Source organism: Aulostomus chinensis, chromosome 14, assembly GCF_037954235.1.
Source record: "Aulostomus chinensis isolate RoL2024-O1b breed Wild chromosome 14, RoL_Achi_v1.0, whole genome shotgun sequence".
NCBI lineage: Eukaryota > Metazoa > Chordata > Actinopteri > Syngnathiformes > Aulostomidae > Aulostomus > Aulostomus chinensis.
Window position 1 is genome coordinate 18,649,631 of NC_141333.1, and position 18,614 is coordinate 18,668,244.

The window sequence follows — 18,614 nt, forward strand, 5'->3', positions numbered from 1 at the left end:
TGGCATGACTGTGACACAGTGAGAACAAGGCCATAATTTGCTTTGTCAATCACGTAATTTTTTACCCAGCTGTGGGTGTCAAAAGGACTGCATAATCAATAAACATGTTATTTCAACGGTGAAAGTTTTTAAACCTTCAGGAAGACCACAACTGATATAATCTTACAAAGATTATGAATAAACTTTACAGGGATTGCCTTTTCTTACAACAGAGGGTTAGCGACTCCCACAATCCTCCACTCGCCTCCCGCCTTCATTGTAAACACAACCACGTTGCGCCTAACCGAAGAAGAAAATGAAGAACACGTGACAGCAGCACCCGGAAGTCTACTACGGTAGAAGGGATAATACAGGTTCAACCATAACACAGCGAATAAAGCGTTTGTAAACGAATGATAAATGGACTCTGGAAGCAACATCATGAGCCAGGAATGTATGGGCAAGTTAAAAGTTGCAACAAGGGAAAAACTCGAGAAATTCAACTCTCTACGTGGTGAGTTTAATGTTTAACAGTGCAATATTTCCCTAAAGCGGTGAAGGTGGAAGTTAGCTGATGCGTGTGTGAACTTCATGGCTGTCTCATGGTTTCCCTGAAGGTCGAGATGTGCAGCCGGGAAAGTTTTGGGACGTGGTGGTCTTGACCTCCGTAGACGAGAACCAGAGAGATGCTTATGAGCTGCAGCTGAAGGAGAAATTAGAGCGAAAAGAGCTTCCCCTAATTGACTATAAAGTCATCTCAGATCCGCCTGGATGCAAAATAGGTGAGTGAAGCAATGCTAAATGTCACATAACTGTCTTTCAATTACTTACGAGAGATGATTTGATGACGGTGTTTTCAAGGAAATGGAGGGTCCACTCTGTACACCCTGCAGCAGCTGAGTGACATCTATAGCAACTCTCTTGCCAGCATGAGAGTCATCTTGATCCATGCAGGTTTGGGAATTTTATTCAAATATAATTCCTTCCATTATTTTCCTTCAAATGTGTTCTGATTGAGCTGACACTTATCACTTGTTGTCATTATTCTTTGCAAAAAGTTGGTGGGTGATCCAGTAAGTGTTCAAATCTGTCACAGAAAAAAAACAATCAAAAATATCAATTATCATTTATCAGGATCTGATATTAGCATGCATTTGCTCCAAGTAATATTGTAGTTTAATCTGCTGCTCCCTGCATTAAATTAGTAGACAAGCTTTATGTTTACTCATGTCGTTCTACTGAGAAATACCTAATGAGAGCAAAATGTGAGTAGTTATGATATCTCTGTGTAGACTAGTAGACGGGCATTGCCCAGTGTACAGGCAAGCATTAAATTGAGTTAACTAGATGTGTTTCCTGTGACTGGCTTCATTTTTTTGTATTGCAAATACTCAGTTAAGTTGATTTAGTGCTGCATGATTTGGTGAGGAAGTGTATATATTTGAAATATCACTGTCATTGTGTGTAATACTGGAAATGTGATGTAATAAATGGTATCGTGAGTCTTCTAGCTTGGCAATTATTATAATTGCACATAAATTACTGAAAAATCTGAAATCTGTATTCCCCATCTCCATCATACAAAATTAAATTAACATGAAGAAAACAAAAAAGCAAAGATATGTGCAATGCTGTTTTCAGAATAACAGTGTTTTATCTTACTGGACAAATGGCGATAACATAAAAATATCTTGAATTACAATTGCACTGGCTGCCATTGTGATGGGATTAACCATTTGACTGCACCTCCTCTATATGTTCTTTCAGTCTCAAACATGTCTCCCCTCCTTCCTCCAGGAGGCTACAGTCAGCGCTTACCCAGTGCCAGTGCCCTTGGAAAGATCTTTGCTGCTGTACCCATGGGTGACCCCCTCTACCAGATGCTGGAACTCAAATTGGCCATGTATGTGGATTTCCCACCTCACATGAATCCTGGTGTACTGGTGACCTGTGCAGATGACATAGAGCTCTACAGTGTTTCACAGGAAGAGGGTGTGAAGTTTGACAGACCTGGTTTCACAGCTTTAGCCCATCCCTCCCCTCTGTCTGTTGGAAAAACCCACGGTGTTTTTGTCTTGGATAAATATGGGACGTGTAAGCTCTCAGAGATGGAGAACATGCCCTGCTTGCACTTCCTTCACAAACCTAGCCTTGATAGGATGCGTGACAGTGGTGCTGTCTTTACTAGTGCCAGTGGTTGTTTTTCTTTATCTGATACCGAGTTTGTCTACACTGACAGTACCTATTACCTTGACTTTGATACCGCTCAGTCTCTTCTGAGGTTGCTGAAACAGGTTGGACCTTTAGAATGTGAGATAGATGCTTACGGGGATTTTCTCCAAGCTCTGGGCCCACAAGCTACAATAAACTACACGTGCAACACCACTAACGTCACCAAAGAGGAGAGCGGTCTGGTTGAGGTGCGCCAGAAGATTTTCCATCATCTCAGGGGGACTCCCCTGAATGTCATTCTCCTGAACAACTCTAAGTTTTATCATATAGGAACCACATCAGAGTACCTCTTTCACCTCACTGAGGATGGAGCATTGAGAAGTGAACTGGGCCTCCAGCCATCAGCTTTCAGCGTGCAGTCAAATGAAAACACACAAGCTTGCATCATGTACAGCGTCCTAAGCCCTGGTTGCACTGTGGGAGCTGGATCAGTGGTGGAATACTCCAGACTTGGAGGTGGAGTGTCTGTAGGCAGGGGCTCTATCCTCAGCAGCTGCTGGGCCAGTGTAGACCTTGTGGTGCCAGATGGGGTCTTCATGCATTCACTGTGCGTGAACCTGCAGGGCCGAACCAGCTTCGTCACTGTCGCCTTTGGAATTAATGACAACTTGAAGCGCAGTATGGGAATTGCTGCTTCTATGGAGGGGCTGAGCCTTCATGGGCTCAGCCTGGTGGAGTGTCTGTCCCACTGGGGTCTGGACAGTGAAGTCCTGAGGTTCTCCGGTGATATTTCCTGCTGCAGTTTGTGGAACGCTTGTCTGTTCCCTGTTTGCTCTGATGAACAAAGCTCATTTGCATTGTCTCTCAAGATGCTGCAGGCTGTCCTGGGCGGTTCCATGCTCACGTTACCCAAAGACATAAAACTGATATCTATGCAGGAATCCTTACAGTATAAAAACCTGGAGGAGATGCTGGAATTCAGGAAGGGACTATATCATGACATCACACAGGGACAATGTTGCAATTGAATGATTACTATAATGTTTAACAGTAATACAAAAGTGAGTTCAGAGATTTGCCCATCTAAGGCAGCATCCCAGCTCCTCTGCTGCTGGCCTCAGCTCCTACAGCTTGCACTGCTTCATGCAAGGATGTATAGATTGATGAAAAAAGCATATTGTTTTAAGGAGCTGAAGAGCATACCGTATGTGATACTTTGACCCACCGCAGCAATGTTGGCAACACACCTGGAAACTCAGAAGTTTTGACAAATTTCTTAGAAGTGAAATCCAATTTTTGTTATTAAAGAGAAAGTGAAACACCCGTCAAGAATCTCAACTCCTCTTTTATCACAAGTCTGAATGTGATATCATCAGTCTGAACTGTGTTAACGTCCAGAAGCTAAAGGACTGTTCTTTAACATCTATATCGTCACCTTCCCAAATGTAGTCAAACACCTTTTTTAGTTTTCCTGCCAATAGACAGACGGAATAACTAACAGATTAAAACAGAACCTTTTTGAGAAAAAAGTTCTTTTGGTACAGAATTCAAAGTTCAAAGGTGAATGGTTTCCAACTCAACTGATACCCTCTCCAAGTTTGAATGTCCACATCACATTGTTTTTTGCTTTATTCTGTCATTTTTGACCAACATCAGGACTTAAAGATGAAAGTCTTTATTGACAAAACCAGACACTAGAAACAGGCATTTTTAATGAAAAAAGTTCTTACATAAATGGGCCTACACACAGGACCTCATACATTTTTTTAGCTCTCTATCTTGTCTTAAAGACAGGAAGCAAACATGATGGCTTTTGCAGCTCCTCACTTCAAACATCAACACAATAGATGTCAAGCATTGCTTTGCTTCCTGCCTGTAAGACTGAATTGAGAGCAGAGAAATCCTGTGGGTTTTTTTAAAGAACAAATTCATAAGTACCAACATATCATGAATGAGGGTGTGTCAGGATGTAAGGAGATAAAAACCAATTTGTCTCATGGGGGGGGGGGGGGGGGGGGTATGTACATCAGTGCTGAAACCCAGTGATTTACAAATTGAGGGATCTGCCCTCTTTGGGTTCAGACTTTTAGGAAGAGGGAGGGACTACAGTCCAACAGCTGACTTCTCGATCTGTCAAACACAGCATTGATCATTGCCGACACCTGTATCTTGACTAACCAGTATGACAGAACTGGTTTTGTCACCTGATAAGTCGATTATTTACACAGCCGTATAAAACAACATTGCATGACTTTATTTTCGGCCAAGTACCTGTCTTCTATTTTTATCCTGAACGTGCACACGCACACGCAGATACAAGCTCTCTTGCATTAGGAGGGAGATCAGTTGTCATAGTTGTTATGCATTCCACTCACAAGTGTTTATTTTTAGCCCACAGCCATGATCCCCCTTTATCTGCACCAATGCAATTGTGGCACAGCACAAGGTCTTATTCCTGCTTGTTCACAGAACTATAAAGCACATATTAGAGGACCGTATCAATGGGGAATTACAAGTCAAGACCATCTCAGACATGCACAGGTAAGACCCTCCTGTGCGAGTGTGTTTATTTTTCAGCTGTTATAGCTCTTGAATTAGCAGGTGGACAACAAACACTTTACAAATGTAAGTGATTTATAGTTGTGCTTAAACAGTTGTTTGGGCGCATTTTTGACCCTTGTTTCTAGATGATCGATAGACAAATATAAATGAGTATGATTGACGTATATTGAATCATGGGAATGATGGCTTATGAGATTGTGTTTGATGGGGCTGTGAAGACGAGTGGAAGAAAAAGGTGGGGGAGTCGTACTCTGTGATCATTGAGAAGTTGGAGGACGACTTCCTGCTTAAAGACGACAACCTCGTAGACCTCAAACTTGCCTTCAGGTGAATCATTTATTTATTTTTAGTTGTGGAATTAACCTTTATCTTTCTCCCTTTTTAAAAACTGTTCTGCAGTTGGTACCGTTGTCCTTACTCTTACTGTCACAAGTGGCTGATGATGATTTTCTGTGTATCAGCTCAGATGAGGCTTTTCAGAAGGTGAACTTGAGCTACCGCACAGAAAAGGGGCTGTCCCTGCTGCACCTCTGCTGTGTGTGTGGAGGTATGCGAGCCCACTAGGCTCTATTAATAACTCATAAACAATATGTTAGAGTAGAAGGGCAGATAAATAAAGATGGATGACATTATCTGAAGATGACCTTTAGTGTTGACTACAGAAATACAGCCTCTCTGCAACTCTAACAGTTTATTTTCACTCCTAAATTTATTGATCCACAAAGCAATGTATTTCATAAGGGAATACAGGCTTTTTGAAAGAATAATTTTACACCTGTGTGTCCAGGTAACGAGGCACATATCCGCACGTTGATGATCAAAGGTCTGCGTCCTTCCAGGCTGACCAAGAACGGATTCAGTGCGCTCCACATGGCTGCCTACAAGGTGGAACAGTAAATAGGTTTTAGATTGAAGAGCTTTACTTTTACCACATGGTGGAGTGCAAGTACACACAAAGCCAGTGTGATATTTCAGCAAAGATCTGGTTTAAGGCCTTTCACACAGATCTGTTCCATATCACAGGACAATGCGGAGCTGGTCACTGCACTTCTCCACGGAGGCTCAGATGTGCAGCAGATTGGCTACGGTGCCCTCACTGCCCTGCATGTCGCTATACTGGCTGGACACCATGAGGTGAACTTGAGCCTTTTTCTCTTAATTTCATCAAAATGAGGACTCTTTGTTGCCCTTCTTAAACAACTGTTTTCCTCCAGGCGGCAGATATACTCTTACAGCATGGAGCTTGTGTGAATGTCCAGGATGCTGTCTTTTTCACCCCGCTGCACATCGCTGCCTATAACGGCCACGAGCAGGTACATCTTTGCATTCTTTAATTGACAGTGAGAAAAATCCATGAATCTCTAACATGTATACATGCTCATAATTTTCATTTCCATCCATGTGTCTCTCCTGTCTTTTCAAGGTAGCGAAGCTGCTGCTGAAGTTTGGGGCAGATGTGAACGCAAGTGGTGAGGTGGGCGACCAGCCGTTGCACCTGGCTGCAGCCAAGGGTTTCCTTGGCATCATTAAGCTGCTCATGGGGGAGGGGGTCAAAGCCAATGGTAAGACTTTGAGCTTAATCCATCATATTTTCGACCTCTAGTATCTTTTTGTCTTGTATTGGTCTTTCCTCTGTGTTCATGCATCACAATAAACCGTTGCACAGAGGGTCCTTCATGCAAATCCTTCTCTTCTACTGGCTTTCTAAATTTGAAAAGTAATAACAAGTCAGCCGTATGTGTTACATCTTTGCATCTTACACCTAAATGTAGCCCTGAGTAAGCTGAAATCTTTACATGGACCATCCTTGTTTTTATCAAACTGTAAAACTCGTTAAATTTGATCTCCACACACATATTTTGCTCAGCTGGCTTGTTTTTCTGTGTCTTCAGACTGTCCTCCACTATGACGATGAAATACATTCTCGGAATTTTCTCTTAGAGTTTTGACTGTGGTATAATACTGTCGCTCTGCTTGTTCCAGACAACTCTGCTGATAGGTCCTCCCCTATTTCTCATTTGTGTTCCTCCTCATCCCTATCCTTTCTCCTCAAAATGCCCGATTACAAAGATGCACATGCCCATCTGTGAATCAGCCCTCTGCAGCAGCTATAATTATTGTCTCTTTGCAAAAGAAAATGTAATTAATTGTAATGTTTCACTCATAAATTAAGTTGACAATTGCTGACATATTTGTTTTTCTGTCTCTTTGTCTTCAGTGAACGCTCAGGACAACGAGGATCATGTTCCTCTCCACTTCTCTGCCCGCTTTGGTCACCATGAGATTGTTCGCTTCCTCCTTCAAGGCAATTTCGGCACGCAAGCTCACTCTGTCAACATCTACGGGGACACACCATTACACCTGTAAATGGTTGACGGCGTCAGTAATGTTTTGGTAGATGAAACTGAAGTGTTGCATTGAGTGCTGTCTTTCATCAGGGCCTGCTATAATGGCAAATTTGAGGCGGTGAAGGAGATTATACAGCTCTCTGGCTCAGAAAGTCTTTCAAAGGAGAACATTTTCAGCGAGACAGCACTTCATAGGTATTTTCAGTCACTTATTGAAAGAAAACCCTACACATACTTGACATAAAAACTTAAAATTTTTGCTATTCCTGTTGTTCTGATGTCATAACAAGTACGAATCTGGTCTCCCAGTGCTTGCACCTATGGTAAAGACCTGGAGATGGTCAAGTTTTTGTTGAGCCAGAATGCTATGAGTATCAACCATCAGGGCAGAGATGGACACACAGGTGAGTTTCAATCATCCTTCAAATCAAGCACATCACCTGTGTCAGTAGTGATTTTCATTACTGTTTTTTTGTCTGCAAGCCCTGCACAGCGCCTGCTTCCATGGCCACATCCGTTTGGTGCAGTTCCTGCTTGATAGCGGTGCAGATATGAACCTGGTTGCCTGTGACCCCAGCAGGTCCAGTGGCGAAAAGGATGAAGAGACCTGCCTGAAGTGGGCGTATGAAAAAGGTCAGGACAGTGACATTAACTGGCAGGAAAGATTAAACAGGAAAATTATACATGTCCACTCTGTTTTTCTAGGTCATGATGCCATTGTTACTTTACTGAAACACTACAAACGCCCGGATGACTCCCCCTGTAATGAGTACTCCCAGGCAGGAGGGGGTGAGTCTCCTCCCAAAAGTTATTATCTGGAATGAAAGCACATTTAAGTGTCTGAATATGTCAGCTAACTCTCCTCCAGATGGGTCCTACGTTTCTGTCCCTTCTCCTCTGGGTAAGATCAAAAGCATGACGAAAGGTACTGACACACACACACACACACACACACACACACACACACACACACACACACACACACACACACACACACACACACAACTTTATGGTAAAATGTGAAAAAATACATTAGTTTTCCTATAGAGGGCGCTAAAATAGCTCCTTAAACTGACTGAACGAAACATTAATTGATTGGAGAACATTCATCACCTGCATAACTATTTGCTGAAATTGCCTCAATCAAGGTGTCAAATGGGTGTTACAGTATATTGTTTTCAAGTCTCAGTTTGTAGGAATTTTGTGTGATGATGAAAGATTTTTACACTCTTGTTATTCATTCATGTTTCTTCTGTTTAGAGTTTTAGATGTCAAAAATTAAATTTAATGCAAAATATACACATTTGTGCACCCCCACTCCCCTCCAGATCCCCTCTACAATCCATCATGTATACTTTGTAATTCATATGGTTCACAGTTCTTTGTCTCCCCTGCTCTATTACTGACCTCCCTCATTCATCATTGAAGGCAGGTCATATAATTGTAGAAGCTGATATTGTTAGAAAAAATGTTAATTTTCTAATAGAGTTATACAACCAGTTACTCCACAAATTAAGTAACCAAAACAAATAATCTGTAATATTAGCAAACTTCTACAAACTGTATTTTTCTTTTGCTTCTATTTCATTCTAGTGTCAGTATTCATTTTCATTACGTTTAAGATAAATTAAAAAAAAAAAACTACCTAAAATACAGTATTTATTTTCCATTCTTTAGGAGAAGTCCTCAGACTTTGAATACTGACACCCCTCTGTCATATGCAGTAATTTTATTTGGCAACAAAGCATGCTTGGTGGTCTCATTTAGAAGTTAAATAACTCTTCTCATTGATCTGAACAAAGTATTTGAATGTGTTTACTTGTGTTTTCAGAGAAAGCTGAAGTTCTGCTACTCAGGGCTAGCCTCCCTTCTCATTTCCACCTTCAGCTGTCCGAGCTTGAGTTTAATGAAATCATCGGCTCAGGTAACTCTGTCCAAACCTCCTCTGTTCTCTGTTCTCCTTTCAGCTTTTGTTCTCAAGAATATTACCAAGCGTTGAATCTATTTCAAACACAGGTTCTTTTGGGAAGGTTTACAGAGGAAAGTGCAGAAACAAAATTGTCGCCATTAAACGGTAAATGTCACACTTTTTGAACGATTTTTCAGTAGAAACCAAGAGAAAAAATTCATTCAGCCTTCTCTCTCCTCTGTAGCTATAGAGCCAACACATACTGCTCCAAATCTGACGTGGATATGTTCTGCAGAGAGGTCTCCATCCTCTGTCGCCTCAATCACCCCTGTATCATCCAGTTTGTGGGAGCGTGTCTGGATGATCCCAGCCAGTTTGCTATCGTCACCCAGTACATCTCCGGAGGCTCGCTGTTTTCTCTGCTTCACGAGCAGAAGAGGTGAGGAAGTGTACATTACATACTCCAGCATCCACTCGTCATACATCTGCTATAGTGGTCTGTAAGTAAGAGTCTAGTGGCTGTTGACACACACGAGCGAATAAAGCTCACATCCTTGACATGCTTCCTTCATTTGCTTCACTTATTCAATCCCACTTAGAGAGAGGCTCTCTCACATGTGACGTGCTAAGAGTACAGAAACGACTTACGACGTATGGTTGCAAACTAGAGCATTCTGCAGACAAACCTAATTAAAGACTCCAAATAAACTACGTGACATCATGCATAAGAATACATACATGGAATAAATTACATTATTGTCTTGAAAGAATATCAATCAATGTCCCACAATTGCACGACCTTAACTGGGACCGATTGAAGCCCAGTATTGGAATTAATTACGCTGTACTTTTCAAGTACAGTTAAAGGCTTTCGAAGCATTGGTAAACCACATGAAAAATGAGATTTTTCCTCTGTTCTCTATTTGAGTATTTTTTTGGCAGCAGACATCACCAGCTTTATTCCTTGGCCTTTGCAATGAATTGGAATTTAATTGAAATTGCATTGCTTCTTTCTCTTATTTTCAAATAACAGCAAGGTGCTCTATTTGTTAAAGGATAATTGTGTGTCAACATCATTTTGAATTGCATACTGTTGTGCTGCACAGGTGTCCTGTCTATACATCATCTTCTACAGACTTAAGAAAACACGATTATTTTGTACAGACTCCCAAAAATGAAACACAGTTATGATTTTAACGGGTTTTCAATGAAAATGAGAATAAAGATGTAAAAATGTACATTCCTTCTAATATCATGAATTATATCACATTGAGATATTAGTCGCAGTATTCACAAATATACATATTTTTTTCAAATCGTGTGGTTGTATTTGTTCCTAATGACTGCTGCTAAGTAAACAGACAGCATTGACTCTAGAAACACACCATAGATCATAAATTCTAGTAAAACTAATGGCAAGCTTGTATGTTTATTAAAAATTAAGAATAAATGATTATGTTAAGGGGCTGCACGGTGGTGCAGTGGTTAGCACTGTGGCCTCACACCAAGAAGGTTCCGGGTTCGAGTCCCGGCTCGGGCGTGGGGTCTTTCTGTGTGGAGTCTCCATGTTCTCCCTGTTCCTGTGTGGGTTCTCTCTGGTACTCCAGCTTCCTCCCACAGTCCAAAGACATCAAGAGGGGACGAGGCTGATTGATACTCTAAATTGACTGTAGGTGTGACTGTGAGTGTGAATGGTTGTCTGTCTCTATGTGTTGGTCCTGTGATGGACTGGTGACCTGTCCAGGGTGAACCCCGCCTCTCGCCCGTAGATGCTGGGATAGGCTCCACCCCCCCGCGACCCTTAACAGGAATAAGCGGAAGATGACGATGGATGGATGGATGGATTATGTTAAGGCTTTTGTTTCAGTTGAAAAGTCTGACTATAAGTGTGAAGAGGCAATATCAACAAAAAACAAAACATTGGTAGTAAGGCTTGATTTTTAAAAAAAATTTTTGCACAGCTCTTGTCGTGCATTGCTGTCGTCTAATGTGAAGATTGTGTTTGACCCAAACTCGGTGATGAGCACAAATGCAGAATTACTTTGACTGATTCCATGGCATCTAAATCCTGATGCAGATACCCCAAAAGAGAGAACGAGTTACTTGGAGTCTTAGAAGGGCATGTTTGCACAGCATAGCAGTCTGTTTCAGACCTCATTATCCTCATCAGAAACATTCACTCACCAATCTCTCCACCTGAGACATAATTGATCCAGATGAAGTGTTCTGATAACTTTGTGCTCAGGTGCTGTCCTTATAGACTGTCCTATTGATCCATGTTAAGTGCTGTGTGTGATTGGCAGGGACCATTGATCTTGCACTAAGTGGCTGCTTCTTTAATGATGTGTCAATGGACAGGCTTATTGATCTGCAGTCCAAGCTCATCATTGCCATTGATGTAGCCAAGGGAATGGAGTACCTTCACAACCTCACCCAGCCTATCATCCACAGAGACCTCAACAGGTAGCTGCCTCATGACTAACTCATGGCCCAGGAGCCATATTGGCAGTCTGGTATAGCTATTATCAGTTAAATAATATATATGTATTCCTTACAGTCACAATATTCTGCTTTATGAGGATGGGCACGCAGTGGTGGCAGATTTTGGAGGTAAGATACAATTTGCAGTGCTTTTTTTGCTGAGCTAAACCAGTAAGTTCTCACTAACCACCCTATCCACAAAGAAAACCTTTTCTCCACACCAACGAAACCAAAACAATTTCAGTTTGTAATGTCAGCTCTACCACACCAGGGCAACAATAGGGTAAATTAAGTTGAAGATTTAAGAGTTTATTTTTTTAATTCAAGAGCTCATATTTCCTTATAACCCATCAACAGCAGTAGAAGAAAATAATAGTAAAAATATAGTTTATTCATCATGGCCAGCAGTAAACCAGTGCTGGATCTAGTTGGTGATTTTTTTTCTTGTATTATTACATATCTTTCCAACAAATGTAACCAAAATCCATCGATTATTATTGATATCTCCTGCTAACACACAGGCACATGTCGCCGATCATATTACCTCTTTAGCAGAGGTAATAAGAGGATGGTAATTAAAAAAATCCTATGACAAAACATGCCTGATTACATATTACATATCTGGTATCTTCCAAGGTTTTACAGTGTTAAAATGTGATTAAACAACATTTACAGTTTATATCCTGGCTCTGCTCCTTTATTGAAATCTGCTCTGAAAAATAAACTCTCTGTCTTGTCTCATGCTCCATCCTCCCACCGAGTTTAAGTGAAATTGGTTTCATAGTTTATTCATAATCGCTCTGAAAGGCAGACAAACAGCAACCAAAAACATTACTTCCTTGGTGGGTGTAATGATTTCACATAACAGAACACAGGGAATGCATGAGAGAAAAATGAAAAAATCAGAGAAACCTGCTGGCCATATGATCAGTACGTGTAAATGTTTTCAACATGAATGCTATTTTGCAACTTATTCCAAGCACAAGGAGCATGGAAGGACAAAATCAGCCTCACCTTTACAATCAAGGGGCACATCACATTTTATTCAGATATGTCTGTACCTAAAAATAGATACGGAGAGTTTGATGGGTGCGTTTTGGTCCTCCCCTCTACAGAGTCCAGATTTCTACAATCTGTGGATGAGGACAACATGACCAAGCAACCAGGGGTTAGTCTCATCTTTTTTGGATTTTGACTGTTTTAATGGCATATATATTCCTAAAATGTTTTCCTTATCTCACACACCATATGTAGCAACCATATAAATATATAAATTACTTTGGAACAAGTGTTTTGTCCCTTTTTATGCATGTTAAAGCTGGAGCCTCTGCCATCAATTACCCACCAGCTTAGAAAACTGCCTCCATGCAGATTTTGTGTTAATGTGCTGATGCATCACTACCAAGAGTGCCTTGCCTGCAGTTTGGTGTTAAGTGTGTTACATCTCTTGAGAACTGCCTGTTAGGAGGAATTATATGTCCTACTATATGCCCTTGCTAGGATGCGTCAGTAATTGGGATGGTGTGTGTGTGTGTGTGTGTGTGTGTCTTTGTACAGGTGTGACCTCTTGAAATATGCAGTTTGTTAGTCATCTTCAGAAAGTGCATATGTGTTTGTGTGCAGAACCTGCGCTGGATGGCTCCTGAGGTCTTCACCCAGTGCACCCGCTACTCTGTTAAGGCGGACATGTTCAGCTACGCCCTCTGTCTCTGGGAGCTGCTTACTGGAGAAATTCCATTTGCCCACTTGAAACCAGGTATTTGTCTTCCTAAATGGTGATGTCAGATACACACGAACTGGAGTGATTATGGAAATGATTCTTGAATTAACTTAATTGAACTAAACTTAATTTTAGCAGTAAAAGTCAAACTCCCCTCAGTTTCTTTATAGTAGTTTTAATTGTGTCTCACTGCAAAACTGTAGAGCAGGGCTGTCCAAATTTTGCCTATCGTATGGTTCAGTTCGGCCCCGTAGATGTAATAAATAAATGCACAATAATATTGACCACACTAATGCTAATAAAATGAAAATTTTTCAATTTTTTTTTTGATAATCTCTGTCTATGCTGGGCTTTTTGTGAGGGATAAATTCTCATAAACACGTAGGCTCCCTGTCTAATATTCTTCTAAAGAACATTCAACTTTTAACTTTCTGGCAGTGAGAGCATTACATGCAACCTAGGACACATCATTGGCCTTGCCCTAACCTCGTGTTACTATTGTTGCTGTAAAATGATGGATAAATTGTTTTGAAGTCACACAACCCCTGTGCTACCAGTGTTTGATCAATCTGGTTTGATAACATTTGAAAAGAGCCCAGTATGCATCTTCCACAGTCACCCTTCGTAGATATTTACTTGGCAGCGAAGAGCTAAATGAGTTAAGGCCTCATTACTCAGGACTTTGAATGTGCATAAAGTTCATTTGTATATAATAGTGGTGCGCTATTGCCTTAATCATGTGACAGAAAATGACATCTGCTTGTTTCGCTCAGTAAAAAAATTCTGTCGTCTTTGAAAATGCAAATAAAACAGCTTCAAACAAAATGTCTCCAACATCAACCAAAAGTCTGTGCACTGGAGGCCTTAATTCTTAATGTTTGACTCCTAAACAAGAATGTTCCAGACTGCTCTTTATAGAGAAAAAAGTCTTTTCTCAGCAGGTGAATGTGAAAAAATCTCAGTGTCAAACAAATGAAACTAACTGCTTAACCCGTGGTCCTTCCGTCCTCAGCTGCTGCAGCAGCAGACATGGCCTACCATCACATCCGGCCTCCTGTTGGCTACTCCATCCCCAAACCCATCTCTGCTCTTCTGATTAGAGGCTGGAACTCCTGCCCCGAGGTAAACAACCTGACTTCATCTTTTGATGTGTCATGTGATCTCAAATTCTCATCTGCACTGAAGTTATATCAAGTACAGTATATAAATCTCAAATAGTTTGTATCCTGTGTATGCTCCAGCTGGGACAGTTTCAAAATGACACACTGCATCTTTGAAAGGGAAGTGATGTTGACTCCGTTGCTCCAGCAAATACATGCAGTAGTAATGAATAGCACAGTTGTGTCCCCCGATGATACATTATTGCAGATCTGTTTGAAATTAAGAGCACACACAAGTGGGATGATCTACCCACTAAGTGCTGTGATGCTCATAATTGGCCAGGCCTGTTTGTCCTCTGCCTCATTAGGACACATTATTACACAGCAGAGCATGTTCTCTCCCCCCCCCCCCCCCCATGAAAACACTCCCTCTGTGATCTTCTTGTCCCAGTGACACCTCGGTCAGGCCCGTTTTTTAAAACAGGATTGTGACCTTAATGGGCCGTTACATGGTTTCATGTGGACGCATCTCTCCCAGTGCAATACATCGGCTCTCGTGAGGTTTAGGAGTAGAACACACTGCACTGTGTTTACAGGTACAAAAGTGTGCTTGTTAGAGCCTTTAGTGACTTTGACTTGGCAACATAATGAGCTGTGAAATAGCCAAATGTGATTTTAAGGTTGAACAATAATCACTTAATCATTGTCAAGCACATCACGAGCACTGTATTAGATGATAACTCTTATTTTTTTCATCTTTAATATAACTTTTCTGTATTTTTTGGCTGTGTTACTTGTATTGAAAGCAGTACGTGGGGAGAGCTTTTGGCTACCATCTGAGGAGCTGATGTATTATTGAAGAGCTGTGGGGTGGCAGTGTTTTATCTTTTCCAGTGAGGCAAGAGATCTGAGGAAGGCTTTTGAAGCCGAGTTCACCTTTGCCTCATGTGTGGGTGGACTAAAATGAGCAGTGGGGAGAGAGAGAGAGAGAGAGAGAAAGAGTGTGTGTGTGTATGTGCATGTGTTTCAGTTTTGGGATATACCCACTGGATTTGTTTTTTAGCCTTGATGCACAAATACAAAGTTTCTCATTTCAGGACAGGCCTGAGTTCTCCGAAGTGGTTGCCAACCTAGAGGAGTGCCTGGGTAATGTTGAGGTATATTGTATTTTTACTCAATCATACTTGATAATAACGGCTTTAGTTTTCCATCTGAGTGTGTATGTGTGTGTCTGACGTGTGTGTGTCATAGTTGATGTCCCCCGCCTCCAGTAACAGCAGTGGTTCTCTATCACCTTCCTCTTCCTCCGACTGTCTGCTCGCACGAGGAGGACCTGGCCGGAGTCACGTGGCTGCCCTTCGCTCCAGATTTGAGCTTGAGTACGCTCTGAACACTCGTGCCTACGCAATCTGGACTCAGAGGTAGGAGGGATTGACCACTACTGCTTCTGGCTAATATGTTTACATGAAGCTATGCTGAGTTGTCATGCAAGTTTCCCCATGATAAGTTGGAATTGAATCAGACATTTTCTTAACGAGATGACATGATGATAGAAACTGTCTCTTTGCCTTCACAAACCTCATTATTAACAAATAAAACCAGTCATTGCACGCACCGAATGTATAATGGTTGGGAAATCGCTGAAGCAGATAGTTTAGTATGGAGTTACTTACGCATTTTATTGTGCAATCAAACTGAATGATTATGCAATTTTAGGCAGTCGAATGGGGTCAATGCACTATCAAAAATTTTATTTGACAGCAAAAACCTTGATGCAATTAAGAAGATGTTTTATGGCTACTATAAAATAAACTTGTTGAGTAAAATATCATCATGGAAATTCAAAGCTGTCATGTGGGCGGGACCTCTGCTTAGAGATGTAACACATGTCATTATTGGCCTGTGTTGAGCCAAGCTGTTCATAATTTCTCTGAACATTTGTTCATGGTAACCCAGGTAGTGATGGGAGGCAGTGACCCAATTAATACAGAATATACTGTCATCTGTTGTTAATAATTAGCTTATAATAAACCACCTTTTTTTGCTGACTAGAGTGAGGGTGCATTGGTTGAAACCTGAGATGAAAATTAAACTATAGTTGTTATATCCAGAGTAACAGCTTACACAGTAAAAGGATTGCTGCAGTGGATGATCTTCTTGTGAAAAAGACTAAAAATATATTGCTTTAAACAGGCAGAACTAAAAAGTTAGTTTCTTTTACCACAAGTTGCATTGAGAGTATTTGGATGAGGCACGTACATCATGTCTGGACTTGTTCTTTTCTGGGCGGACTTGGTAGAAACAACCCTTGTCAAACACTTGCGATGCCAGTAACACTGTGGCCAGTTAAGGTAATTGATGCAACAGTGGGCAGTTTGGTTGCTTGGACACCAAACAGGAAACAAAAGAGCGCAACTGCAATAAAACATGCTTGTCACTGACTGTGAGGTTAGAACCAAAAGCCTGACAAGAAGCCTCAAGTGTGTGTGTGTGTGTGTGTGTGTGTGTGTGTGTGTGTGTGTGTGTGTGTGTGTGTGTGCGCGCGCGCGTGTACTCATGAACAACACAAAATACACTATAGTCCCTAAACAACAAATATTACGATTAAGAGCAGGAGTATGAAGTTGTTTAAAGAGATACCCTGAATGTGATATGAGGTGAAATGGATATGGGCAGAACAGACTAGTCTGTATGGATAATTACTAAAACAAATACAGTAATAGAATTGTACTCAGAATAAACAAATAAATAAGAGACACAGTGGTAAGAAAAAGTGTATTAAAAGACTAAAATAAGCTCCGTGCCCCCATACCCTAGGTGAATATGATACTTATCTGAAAAAGAACAAACCTACATGACTCTCATGATAGAATGCAGTTAGCCATCCAAAGTCTGCATGTAAATTAGCCATTTCTATTATTTGAATGTGGTCATTTGCACCCTGCCTCCAGCCCTTCTGATCTCTCATATGGCAAGCAGTTGGAACACCACTATCAACAAGATACAGGCAGACAAATTACAGTAGAGTTGAATGTTTATGGCCTCTGCCATAAATTATTTCACTTTCATCATCTTGGACACAAATTCAACATGTCTGTGTTCAAGCAACGGTCTAACAAATGTGAATTTCCCCATTGGGACTAATAAAGGAATATCTTATCTTATCTTAACATTGTTCAGTTGGCGTTAATTTTTAAAAAGGCACAAACAGCTAAAAATGGTCAAATCATTGTCTCTGCCTTCAATGCATAATGCCTCAGAAAAATCAAAACAGATGACCTACTCACCGGCCGCTAATGGCGGGTCTACCTGATTTTAAAAAACCTGCATGTAGGTGGTTGTATGCAGGGAGAAACGGGAGTTAGTGTGTTCTGCATCCATGATTGCGAACCATGATAAAGTTGCGAATGGAAACATATTCTACATGTGTGTGCTGTCTGCAGCGTAGAGTTCCTCGAACTACTTGAAAGGTGTGTCAGCAGTGGCATTTGTAGAGACACCATTCAAATGTTTGACTTGACCTTTACAAAACTCCTCACAAGTCTTAAATATATAATGTTTAAATATATTTTAGTTCTCCAGTAGAGAAAGTGAAGGAGAATATTACTCTGTTGGCAGGTTGATACTGTGTTTCTGCCACATGCCTTATCTGTTTCACGGAGATTCTGAATTTATTTTGTGTTACAGTAAATCTGACTGTCTTTTATTGTCAGTGAGCGGCGGCGAGCATCAGGAGGCCTTTCACTGGAGGAACTAAGACGAAACATGCAGTTTTCTCCCATCGATCGCAATGGTTTGTTTGCAAATGCGTGATAATAGTGTTAAGTTTCCATTCCAGTTTTACTAGCTCTGTCATTTCTGTATTTCATAAATGTATTTATTTATTCTAATTTGAATACAGTTAACTTCATATATGCCATATGTAACGTAGGTATCAGCAGTAGACTGATGTTTTTCCTCCTTTTATTTAAGGGTACGTGTCAGATCCAATGAGCACCATGCGGTTCTGCTCCTCCTTCAGCAGCAGCGGCGGCAGCTTCGAGGACAGTAACTGACTCTATGAGGAGTTTGTTGTACGCTTTAACATGCTTACAAGTTTTGTTTTTGTATTCAAAAAAATTGTATATATGAGGGCAGAAGAGCGATTTACTCTGTTTATTTGCTTGTTCATTGATTTGTGATTGGGCTGTGAATTTACAGTTCATCTTTACCTCTTACTGTTCCTGCAGAAAACCTGTTATATACTTCTATACATATACCCCTGCCTGTTGAGGCTTTTAGACCTTGTAAATACTGTATGTGTGAGGTTTCTATAAATCTGAAATACAAACTTTAAAAATTTG

The 18,614-nt window shown here is 40.9% G+C and overlaps 1 protein-coding gene across 1 annotated transcript; it reads left to right on the forward strand.

The window, feature by feature from the left end:
* The first annotated feature begins 325 nt into the window (after nucleotides 1-325).
* On the forward strand, nucleotides 326-18,583 carry tnni3k (TNNI3 interacting kinase). Its single transcript, XM_086224078.1, has 30 exons — nucleotides 326-493; nucleotides 597-761; nucleotides 841-933; nucleotides 1,777-1,842; nucleotides 3,559-3,562; nucleotides 4,643-4,692; nucleotides 4,932-5,040; nucleotides 5,175-5,260; nucleotides 5,501-5,598; nucleotides 5,737-5,847; nucleotides 5,928-6,026; nucleotides 6,137-6,275; nucleotides 6,932-7,076; nucleotides 7,152-7,256; nucleotides 7,371-7,465; nucleotides 7,545-7,694; nucleotides 7,767-7,850; nucleotides 7,930-7,986; nucleotides 8,893-8,985; nucleotides 9,078-9,135; nucleotides 9,215-9,409; nucleotides 11,329-11,433; nucleotides 11,528-11,580; nucleotides 12,567-12,619; nucleotides 13,075-13,207; nucleotides 14,184-14,293; nucleotides 15,369-15,428; nucleotides 15,523-15,692; nucleotides 17,985-18,064; nucleotides 18,244-18,583. Exons 1-30 carry the CDS (start codon nucleotides 400-402, stop codon nucleotides 18,324-18,326), a joined length of 2,943 nt encoding a protein of 980 aa, XP_086080204.1. The 5' UTR covers nucleotides 326-399; the 3' UTR covers nucleotides 18,327-18,583.
* Nucleotides 18,584-18,614: the final 31 nt, after the last annotated feature.